General features: G+C 40.3%; 1 protein-coding gene across 1 annotated transcript in view; it reads left to right on the top strand.

Moving 5' to 3' along the window:
• LOC143711389 (spermatogenesis-associated protein 16-like) overlaps positions 1-12,722 on the top strand; it is a 67,469-nt gene that overhangs the window by 27,285 nt on the left and 27,462 nt on the right. Inside the window, exon 4 of the mRNA XM_077202840.1 lies at positions 10,672-10,756. Coding sequence (XP_077058955.1) covers positions 10,672-10,756 — 85 coding nt within the window. The remainder of the gene's footprint in view (positions 1-10,671; positions 10,757-12,722) is intronic.

Below are 12,722 nucleotides of genomic sequence, written 5' to 3'. Positions count from 1 at the left end.
CCACGTTTTTGATGAGTCCCTAGCTCGGAGTCAAAGTCCACTGGAAGCGTCTCAGACGCGTTTCAGCAGCGGAGCGTTGGTCTCCACAGGGTGTTTTATTTTGAAAATCGACCGGATCCTCTATGCCGTTCTGTGTCTGACTTCCTGCCCGGTACGATGTACTCTGTGCTGCTTGACGCGGCAAGCGCGCGAAAATAGACCTGCTACCTATTCTCTGCGGAGCGGAGAGACGCTTCTGGGACGCTTCTGAGACGCGCTGCGTCCGCAGCTGGTGGACTTAAAGGGTCACTCCACCCATTTCAACATTAATCTTTATTGAAAGTGGGCTATATATGTAGTCGAAATGTAAAAGAAATTTTGAATTTGGTGCCCTCTTGACTGAGAAAAGACAGAAAATAACTTTGGGGCGCATTTGTATGTAAGACAACAACTCCCACAATGCAGCTCCGCAAGCCACAGCTCCGCAAGCCACTCCCACTAATGCAGAACAGCGCAAACATCAGAGAAATCACTCTTCCGTCTACAAGAAGGCTAGCTGCCAAATGAGTTTGAAATTCATTTCACAAAAAATGTCTAGTTAGTTGGCTGTGGCGAGCAGGGCGAGGGACGTGAGAGGACGACGCGAGTGATAATGAATGACACCTGTGCAGCGGTCTCATATCTCTCACGGAGGAGCGGAAGCACAAAAGGAACAGGCCTGATTTTATGTTTTGTTTCTGTTGTGTGTGGCCAGCTGGCTTATACTTTTGTTTTGTATTTGTTTATTTTACTATTAAAACGTTCAAATGTTCGCCGGTTCCAGCCTCCTTCTTCCCACAACAACGAACCCCGTTACATTGGTAAACTCATTAGTGAATTACTCGTTTGTATTTCTTTCTATATGGTGAATTATTGCATGATACCTGGATGTTCAGTCAGGCGAAACTAGGATGGTTCACATCACAACACAAACGTCCGTGTGGTCGTCTGATTCAGAGATTTCGTCCAGGAGAAATTGCGATCGTTTAAATTCTCTGCAGCAGACGGACTCTATCTGTGTCCGTAGCGCACAGCGAGAGCACACGCACCAGCAGCCCGCCTCAGCTCGACCCAGTCCGGGCTCCTCGTCCGCGACAGGCAGTCGCCTCCTGATCCTCCATCAGCCTCAGCTGCTCTTCACTATATTGCGGCTCGTAAAGATAGCCACGAACAGCGGATTCGAGCAGCAGAATTTCAAAATCCTCTATTCCATATCATGTTTAGTTTCTTCCGTCATTGTCGTAACTTCCTATATCCACAGCGCTTGTTAGCTTAGCTTATAAACAAGATGGCTGATATTGCTTTCAGTATCTGCAAGTGAAGTCCCACCCACTGATCTGTGATAGCTCTGTTAGCGCATTAGGCACAACCCCCTATGGGCGGGTTTGAAAGGGTGGGAATTTGTGCTTGTAGTCTATACAGAAATCCCCCCTTTTTACACTTCCTCCTACAATGACGTCAAATGACGATTTTTGCGTCATTGTAGGATGAAGTGAAAAAGGTAAATAGTAGATTTCTCTCGTCCCAGGGGAAAATGAAAGAATGTTGCACGACCATTCAATAGTATGACTGGTTGTCTAACAATGGACCTCTTAATGCAAATGGGTGGAGTGACCCTTTAAGAGCATTGACTATAGAGATTGCTAATGTGACGTCATCGTGACGTATTACCAGTGGTGAACGCAAAGCATTTTGGTAATCCGCGGCACAAACAGAAGGCGCCAGACTTGATTGCATGGAGGGAAGAAAGCAGTGTTCTAGATGCCGTCTACCTGCTGTGTTATAAACTGCAATAGTCCTTCTTGCACAGTTTTGAAAACGAACATTACGGGTTATTTTAAGGACATGTTTGTGTATGCTCGTAGACACTCACTCTGAAGCGGTCAGAGGCGATTCTAAAAGATTCAAAAAGTCGAGACAGGACCCATCGTCAAAATTCTATACCCACCACTCAAACTTAGTTCATCCAAAACAAACTAGAAAATAGACTCAAAGTGCTAAATACCTGAATTATCCTTTAAGAACGGATCAATATATTTGTTTTCCTTAATTTTAATGAACCCTAACTTTATTCTCATCTGAATGGTAAATAATTGATTTTCGTATAAAATTATACTACCATTAAAAACACATTTGATTTTTTTTAATCAATGTAGAATATGTAACTGCTCTGAAGAAAAGAAATGAAAACCAATGCGATATGATTAATGTCCAAGATGTAACCCACAGACTGTTTTGAAATGGGGTTGGATGTTGCTTTTAAAACTGTGTGTTTGGTTGGGTGACAGTTGTATGTTACAGCTTGACAAGAGTTTAGAGTGTGACAAAAGCACAATGTTGTGTTTTATTGCGAGTGTAAGTTACACAAATATAAGTAAACACTTTGCAGTTTGAATGATTACCTCTATGAACAAAATGAGGGAGTATGTTTTATGTTTCCACTGTTCGATCGCGCCTCTCTCTCTCTCTCTCTCACACACACACACACACACACACTTCGATCGCGCCCGCGCCTCTCTCTCTCGCGGGCGCACAAACACACACACACGCACACACTCCAGCATTGCAATCTTGACATGAATTGCGATTGCATGCAGATAGATGAGAGAGAGCGAGGAGTGTGGTGCTTAAAACTTTAGCATACTTTTGAACGGACGACAGTTTTCTGGTATGGTCCGACAATGTTTTCTTTAGCCCGCTGCATTTTGTAGGATTATATTCTGTTTTTCACGCTATTTTTATTTATTTTTTCATGCCAGAACACTAGTCTGCTATGCCAGCCCATGTAAACCGATGTAAACGGGCCAAACATACCCATAATTCTTTGCGTTCTGATGACGTTGCCGCCCAGTTGGTCACATGTCTTAGCGATCTCTATAATGGCCGCGATTAGCTCCGGCATCCGCGACGCTGACGTTCCGCGCCGTAGACGGATCCATGGGATTTTAGGGGTTAAAACCTGTCCGTTCCTTGTCTTGCATTGTTGTTGTGTGATGTTAATGTGTTCGTGGTTATTCTCCCTATTATTGTGTTGATTCTTGGATTAAAGTCTATTTAAGTATCTTCATGACTTTCACTGACCGTGACTGCGTGACAGCAACGTCACTTATAGTCTACAGATTTTTTTAATCCTTTTTAAAAGTATCATTCTAAAAAGGTGTTAATTTCTTAATTTATTTCAATAGAAAATACTTTTTAAATTGCAATAATATTTCACAATATTGCTGTTTAAATGTAACAAGCAAACAAATGCAGTCTTGGTGAGCATAAGAGACTTCTTTCAAAAACATTTAAAAAAAATATAGCTGCAAGCAGCAATACGGGATCAAGCCGCTGAAGGGGCTGTAGAGCAATACGGAGCAAGAAGAGCAAATACAGCAGAAATAGAATGTACATGAAGAACAGATAGGTTCAGAAGTACAGATAGGATGAAATCAAAATGAACAGAAGGTCTGATGAGAATGAACACAGAATGAAGTAAAAAAACAAGCTTATTTCTAATCCAAGAGTAAGAAAGATTAGTACAGCTTACCCGGATAATAAAGGAATTGAAATGACAAGTTTATACACAATTATAAAGTTGTCCCTCATAGGACTCGAACCCACTATCTATGGGTCAGGTGTCTGTCACTCATCTTGTTGTGCCACTTGGCAGACACGCATCTACGTAGCTGCCAAAATTCAATAATTTCAAGAGAGAATCAAGTCAAAATTAAGAATTTTGAACAAAATGAAGAGCATAGAACAATGAATTGTACATAAAAGCACTGCATGTTGTATGTGACAGCTTCAGATGAGACCATTCTTAGGCACAATGCCTGGAACAGATGCAACTTCTGCATCTTTTCCTGCCACAGTACCTCATGCGGTCTGGGCACGTGTCACACAGGATTCGAACCCACGACCACAATGGTTCGTGATTCGGGACACGTGGTTTAGCGACTTGCGCCACTCAGAGGACGTAAATTACACAGCTGCAGAGGAGAGGCTTCACTGTAAGAATAAGCACACAAAACCATGTTAACGAGATTAGCATGCTAAGCTAGCTCAATGCTAATGTAGCTTATGGTTATCCTGATAGCTGAAGAGCCGCATTAGAAAGAATGGCGTCTGGTTAGCATGCTAACCAATTATCATGCTAAGCTAATTAGCATAAGGCAACAAACACAGGTTAGGTCAACTTCGGAGACGAATGTCTCGGGAACGGTAGCGAATATCAAAAATCTGTTCAGTCATTTCTGTGCGGCTCGGTCCAAATAACATCTGATCAAATTTTGGACAAAATTGAGCAAGATTTGAAGGAGGAGTAGCGAAAAAACGTTTTTCATTTACTCCAATATGGCGGACAGTCACATTGTTGGAAAATGAAAAACGAGATATCGTTGAACTATATTTGCAAAAGTTATAAGCGTTTTTACAAAAAAAACGTATACCTTTGGAACACTAGGTGGCGCTGTGTTCAAACTTCTCGGGTACTTTAAAGCCATGCAAATGATGATCCATACTAAATTTTGTGAAGATATGTCAAATAGTAAAAGATATTGCAAATTATGACAAAATTCAAAATGGCTGACACGTGGTACATCCAATCCTGGCAAAATCTGTATCCACGGATTTGAAATGACACAAGGAATCTATAGATACCACATTTATGATTTTCTGACTAACTGTTCAAAAGTTGTTGGCTAAAATAGCTATTTTTCATATCTCATGACCCATAGGTGGCGCTGTTCCCAACTTTGACATGGACTCTCAGATCCTGCTTCCGATGAAGCAAACCAATTTTCGTTTTGATTGATCAAAATTTGGCCGAGCTATAGCTTCTGAACCAATTTTGGAGCGACCTCGTTAAGTTTGCGACATCATAACTTTTGATCAAAGATGAATAAAAAAATTCTGTTCAGTCATTTCTGTGCGGCTCAGTCCGAAGATCATTTGAGCACATGCTTGGACAAAATTTGAAGGAGGAGTAGCGAAAAAACTGTGTACTGTACTTTCAAAATGACCACTACTGTAATGGGTGGAGTCTTAATGGAAGGTATTGGTTGTGATCAGCATGATGATTGGAATCAGGTGTACTAAGTTTCATGTCTCTAGATCAAAGGCTTCAAAAGTTATAACCATTCATTGTTGAATTTTTGAACTGGTGGTGGCGCTATAGAGTTGGTCCTAGAGACTCAAAAATTGCTACAATTACTTTTCATTACCATCACTACAAGTACGCCAAATTTCATCATTTTCCTATGTATGGTTCATTGGGCTGCCATAGACTCCCATTGGCGGAAGAAGAAGAAGAAGAATAAGAAAACTAACAGATACAATAGGTGCCTCAGACCCTTCGGGGCTTGGCCCCTAAACATGACAGACTCCAAACTTTATATACAGTATCACTGTCACATGCGCTGGCTGGTTGATCCAAAGTGCAGCTTGAAGAGCTGTTAAAGGCCACCTGTAGTCAATAATTGTATCCCTTAAAACTCATGTTTGATTATCAAAATGACATATTTAAACATATTTTCACGTGAAAAAAAAATCTTCATGCCTTAAACTAGCTTGAATGTAATTACACCCTTGCTTCATTTAGTATACACAGAGCCATTAATATGCTACTCACACTAGCTCACGCCTCCACTCACACTAGCTCACATATTCACTCGGCCAACTTACTGAGGTAAACCCTGCACAATGGTATCGCTCTGTACAATTCTCATTAATTTCATTAGCCTTTTGCTTGACTATGTTAACAGCTAATAATGTGTTGCTAATGTTTCACAAACTATGTTCCCGTTCATAATCTCAGTCTGCCCTCTAACAATCATCAAAAACGCTTTGAACAACTCAGTGGAGAAAGCTATATAGGCCTAGTTCATGATAACATCGTAATGGGCCAAAGACAAAGAACAGAAGCTAACTGAGGGTATAAATACACAGTAGCAATGAGGGACAGGTGAGACTCTAATCAATTACTCAATGAAAAAATGAATAACTATGGCAACCAAGGAAACAGGAACTAAACACTGGAACTGAACACAAAGACAAAATAATATTGTAACGCAGTTCGTTGTTATGGGAAGAAGGAGGCGGACATTTAAAGAATTTAATAAATAAATTAACACATACAAAAACGAAAATAAAGGCAGCCTCCGTGAGAGATACGAGACTGGTGCGTCGTGCAGGTGTCGCTCATCAGTAATCACGACACCGACCTCGCGTCGTTCTCCTACGGCCCTTGACCTCATCCTGCTCGTCACATACCCCCATTAGTCCCTCACGGATGACTGCTGCCACATGAAACAAAACATCAAATAAAATCCAGGCCTGGCCCCTCTCAATCTCCACTGTCGTCGCTCCTCCTTTTATGCTTCCGCTCCTCCGTGAGAGATACGAGACCTGTGGGTCGCGCAGGTGTCACTCGCCGCTCTCCCACGGCCCTCGACCTCGTCCTGCTCGCCACAAATATCAAAATAAAAGACACTAAAAGACACAGACACATGAAATTCACCACATACATTCATGGGGGGGGGAAATGGGCCAAGCCCAAAATGGCTAAACACTAAGCTTTTCATTGTCTAAACCACACATTATTCAAACTATATAGAATCCTTTCTTCTAAGAGTGTACAAGGCAATATATATATATATATATATATATATATATATCTTAAAGCTACAGAGTTTAAAACACTATCAGTGACTGTCGTCAGGTCTCAACCTAAGATGCTAGTAAAAGCGATTAGATGGTTAATTTACAAATCCAGCAAGCTTCTTTTAAAGAAAAGGGATGATGCCATGCATTGATGGCATGACAGGGTTTTAAATGGCATTTAAAGGGCGATCCAGGCCTGTTTCAGGCGGAGAGAAAGATAAGTGCTGCTTGTGCTCTACAATATAATGACAAACACACACACACACACACACACACACACACACAAACACACACGCACACACGCACACACACACACACACGCATCCAGTTTCTCTGCGTGCCGGATCCCTAGTCAAGCTCACTGTGCCGCTCAGCGCCACATCATGCACAGACAAAAACAATTAGCATTTAATTTGATGCTTGAGCAAGAAAACAAGGGATGAGTGACACACCATGTTTTGGCTCTCATCCAAAAATCGTCCCATTTCAAAACGAGGAAGCAGCGTCACACACCAGGAATTCCTCTTAGAGCGAGAACGCCATCGCACTGCAGGAATCGGCTCTTCCGCCGGTGCACAACAGCGCATGACTGTCGATTGAAAGCTGCAAATTCGACACCTGAACAGATGCAAAAGTTGAAACAGAGCGAGAAACACTTAACCAGCCCTGCTGCATCCTTAACTGTAAATGTCATGTTTACCCACAACAACATTTCATCCCCTGAGGGGACGAGTAGGTTCTGTGGTTAATTATTTGTAAACATTTAATTGGCATTTACACCCGAGAGAATTGCTCCGTTCACCCCAGCAGGACACTTGCACATCCTCATCAAGCATTAATCAAGCAAGCTAAATGAGGCCTACCCACGATTCCTGGCTCAGTGCTATCGAGACAGGGGGTGATGCTGGATTCTTATTCGGCGATGCAGCTTGACGAAAACAGAACAATTAGTTTACTGTAAATGCTCTTGATGAGCAGATCACCTAAGATATTTTGAGTTGAGATTAGCAGATCACCCAAGAAGCTTTGAGTTGTGTCATCTTTGGTCATTAGAGTTTTTCTGAATTGCTAAAACACATTTCTTGAAAGCATCACTCACTTTCTCAAAACCTTAAACAGAAAACCAAATTATCAAACCACATTTAGAGAACCTCTGACAAAACCATTTAATCTGTGCTCAAAATCTAACAATACTTTCAGATCATACACACAGCAAGTCAATTTTATAAACACTACAGATCATTTGTTAGGTTAGACATCAACGAATGGAGAACAGAGAATCCAAAGCATGCAGTTACAGAAAAAAAGTGAAATATTGTAACGAAGAAAACCAATTTTGCAATTACGTAAAAAAGTATAGTAATGACAACTGAATAATTTGTATACTGTATGCACTGCAAGTATAGTACTGTACCGAATATTGTATAGTAGGGCTATCGAATGTCTGTATATTCAGCACTTGCATACTGTGAAAATACAGTGACCCAACTGCAAAAGGCAAAAAGGGTACAGTAAAAAGTTCAAAATGAAAAGCATGTTACAGTACACTCAGAAGAGTTGTGCAACTGCAAAATCAAGGTCAGTGAGAGAGATGATATTCTGTTTCAACATCATGTTGGGTCTGGCCTGAGGACTTTGTCTACATCACAGGCAATGTCATCTCTGGAGGCAAAGGGAAAACCCCTAAAGCCAGAACCAGCCTTGACAACATTCTCCACACTTTGCTCTTTCTCGTCCTCATCCTCTTCCTCATCCTCTTCCTACTTGTTCACCACCTTTTATACACATACTCTTCCTCCTCTCCCTCTTATATCGTTACCATCCATTATTGGTATCAACAGTCAGAGAAACATTTTGAGTCAGTTTTGGCACTCTGAACTGACCTGATTATGTACAGTTGGTTTGGTCACATCATCAGAAATAAGTGTGAACAATTTTGAGTCATTGTGTGTAAACGATGACAACTGTTGTAGTTGCGTTTAACTTTTGCCTGCCTGTGTTTAGCATTTTGAAACATAAGTCCATCACAGTGCAAAATGTGTTTTAGTGTGTGAGAATGTGCTTAGAGTTTTGCAAAAAGAGTGCATGAAATTTGCAAACAGTGTTTTAACTACCTGAACTTTTTGTTTAATGTTTTACAGAATGAGTGATTTATTCGACAAATTGGTTTAGGTTATTGAGAATTTGCTTTAGAGAATGGGGTTTAGTGTTTTAGCAATTCAGAAAAACTGTAAATGACTCAATCATTACAAACATAGCAGCTGTTTTCTAGAACAAAACCAATTGATTCTCTTCACTCAAATACCAACAAATACATAAAGGCTAGATCTGATACAAACAGCAGTTTAAGCAACCAACACAATGATCAAACTACAACTGGTGGTGACGACAGCTTTCTCACATGGGGTTGGTCATCATTAATGAAGTAATAAAAGATCAGAACCAGACTAATAGCAATTACACTGATTAGTGTAAAGATCAGAACTGGACTAATTACAAGGGTTATCGTCAGGTCATCTGTACACATTGGTTCTAGTTGCAGATTAGCTCTCTGGAGGAAGCCAAGGAGCGAAATACATACATAATTATACAGTAGTTGGACAAATGACTGGGCAACAAGATGAGTGTCTCTCACAAGAAACACTCAATTAAAAGCCATTTTCACAGCTTTCTCAAATCAGATTTCATTCATATCACGGTAGGAAAACAAGTTTTAATTTCCTGCTTTATATATAGTAAAAGTGCCTGTTAATTTTGGTCTAGTGAATGTACCCTTCTATTCTCCTGAAAAAAAAAACCAAGCCATTTCATTCAGCACGGCCAGATAATTTAATCGTCTTGGTTTATCAAACTGTGTACTGGGAAATAGCATCTAATACAATCCAAGTCACGCATTGTCCTGTGCACTTGTGAATATAGAGGGGTCTTAATTATATTTCATAGTGCAGTGTGATGGGGAAGGTAATAATTTATCCTCAACATTACTATGCTGTTTTTTAACGTGTCTCTGCGGTTTTGCATGCAACGCGTAACTGCATCATCAATTTGAAGTTCACACATGCATATGTATGTCACCTGATGCTCTTTACTTGACACATTTTAAAGATTCCCTTGCCTAAGCAAAAAGAGTTTGTTTATTGAGATTCTTTAACAACAACACCATCCAGGACTAAACTACTAGACTTCCGTTTCATGATTTTCATTAGAGATTTGTCATCATGGGTCAATTTTCACGTTTAAATCTCTCAAGTTTGATAATATGTTGGATTTTAAACATCTTTATTTTGAATCATCATTTGATCAGAAACAAAATTGTATTCAAAATGCAAATGAACCATTTTTATTTTATACTTGCGTGCTTTATTTCAATAATTGTATTATATTTCTATATAAGTATAGTACATTTTATATTATTATGATAAATATTCATGATAGCTGTATAACTTTTATATTTTGACAACAATGATATTACTGTTTATAATAATTGATCATCATGGAAATAATGACTTCCGTTTCACTTATGGAATGATATAGAGCTTACTGTGTATAGTATTGGATCCTTTTATAAAAAGTTTTGAAACTATTTGCAAAAGTAAATATTTCATCTCATCTCATTATACTGCACGTTTGACAAAATTGCATGCATGTGATTTCTACTCAGCATATCGGGAATTAAGTTTTGTCAGCATGGGTCTATGGTTACTTTCACATCTCTCAAGTTTGATGATGTGATGTGTACACACATCTGAATATGATTAGAACAACGCTGATATACTTAGAAGGAATACGTGGGAGAGACAAATATGTGCCTTAGTGCCTACAACCGTTGGCCTGCTGCAAGCACTTTAACTGTATAGCTACTCTGCATGGCATGTGCATGTGTGTCTGTCGAGTGAATTCCCTTATCGAATATGTGCCATGTCTCTTGTGCCGTCTCCCTCTAGATGGTGTAACATCTTGATTGAAAGTTGTATGATACTGTCTGTCTGTTTCTGTCCTTGTCATTAGGGGCGCCATGATTGCTGACTATATTTACTGGCTGTCAGGAGGCAACAACCGGCACATAAGCAAGCTCATCAAACTGTATTGGCAGGTGAGGACTGATGGGCTGCTTGGTGCCCACTGCGGCCCAGCGCCCAATCAAAAGCTCACTGAATGATTATTGCTTAAAAGAGTGCCGACTGAGGTAAATCAGTGCGTATCAATCACAAAAATGTCTGTGTGTAAAACATCAGCGCCTTTGACGGGAAGGAACACTATTTAGTGTTGTGTAATGTTCTTTCCCCTCATATACTGCACTCACACTCATTATTCCTGGTTTATAGCACAACAAATGCCTTTCATTTAAATCTGCAATGTGTATTAACTTTATTAAAAATTTGAAGATAGTGGAAAATATCGTCTGTGGAAATATTAATTCTAACATAAGTGCTCTTAACTCAGGCTCCCTCTCTCATCTGAACTCAAGGGAAAAGCACTTTTTTCTAATTTACAGGATATAAAAGGAATACATTTTGACCCTCTTAAAGTCAGCTGTATCTCCTGCAACCGTCTCAATTTGCAATTGCTTGAAGTGAGTTGAGTGTGGGGTTGCTCTCAGTGTACATCAAGCCCTCTCCTTTTTCATTTATCTATTTTTTTCCCGTTCCATTTTCATCCCTCATGGATTGCAGTTCAACTTGTGTGTTTATTTTGATGGCCCACAGTAAGGGTGAGCCTTTTCATCTTCCCGAACCTGCCCTGAGTTTCATTTTTTTCTATTGAAAGGTTTTCACATACAATAGAAACACTTTCACCACTGATGCCATAGAAAACGTATGTGCTATTTTGACCAATGTAAACACTTTTAACAGTGTCATCTACAGTATGTAGAAAAAACGCAGCATCCTGCAGATGTTGTTGCTGTAAATTCAAACTATAAGTTACAACACAGATGTGTGAAAAGTGTCTTATCTAAGACATTGCCAACTTTGTTTCATGGTCAAATAGCATAAATCCTTTCAAAGTGTTTCACAGAACTCAAATAGGTCATCATGGGTTCAAAACTGTTATTTATGGTTTTTTATGGGCTTCAGAGAGTGAGTGGTGCAAATTGAAAGATCCAACTGACCTTGGATTGTATCAATCCCTCTATTTTTATCTATGTCGCTACGGCTAAAATGACTTACTACCACAACAAAATTACCATTCCTCTGATTCTCCCATGCTTTTCAAAACCTTCTCCCTTCTTCTTAACCCTACTCCTTCTCCTCCTTCATCCCTAACAGCTGACAACTTTGCCACATTTTTCATAAATAAAACCACCACTATCAGCGGGCAATTTTCCGCACCTCAATTTGACACACGCATCTTACTAGCTAACACACACATTCTCCCCTCCTTCTCTCAGCGCAGAAGTCCCAAAACTCATCCTTTCCACACACCCTACTACTGTGTTTGCACAGAACAACCCCCTGGACAACAACCAGTCTGGTTTCAAACCGAGACTGCCCTGCTCTTGGTTATTGAAGCTCTAGACTGGCAAGAGCAGCTTACAGATCCTCAGTACTCATCTTGCTTGATCTGTCTACTGCTTTTGACACAGTTAACCACTAGATCCTTCTGTCAACCCTCAAGACAAAGATCATCTCAGGAACCACACTCCAATTGTTCAAGTCTTACCTCTCAGGTAGGTCCTTCAGGGTGTCGTGGAGGGTTAAGGTGTCTAAGTCACAACATCTAGCTGCTGGGGTGCCTCAGGGCTCATTGCTTGGACCACCTCTCTTCTCCATCTACATGTCATCACTAGATTCTTTCATTCAGAAACATAGTTTTTCCTATTAATGCTATGCTGATGACACACAACTCTACCTCTCATTCCAACCTGAGGATCTGACAGTAGCTGCTCACATCTCAGCCTGCCTGACAGACATTTCTTGCTGACAACCATCTTCAACTAAACCCTGCGAAACCCAACCTCAACACTCCATTACAACTTGTCCATTCAGCTAGGTTTATCAACCATAAATCCATCCAGGTCAGCCAGGAACCTTGGAGTTGTGATTGATGATCAGTTGAAC

The sequence above is a fragment of the Siphateles boraxobius genome, unplaced genomic scaffold (assembly GCF_051911475.1).
Source record: "Siphateles boraxobius isolate OS27281-9 unplaced genomic scaffold, OSU_SipBor_1 5, whole genome shotgun sequence".
Taxonomy (NCBI): domain Eukaryota; kingdom Metazoa; phylum Chordata; class Actinopteri; order Cypriniformes; family Leuciscidae; genus Siphateles; species Siphateles boraxobius.
This window is presented reverse-complemented; position numbering and strand designations above follow the sequence as displayed.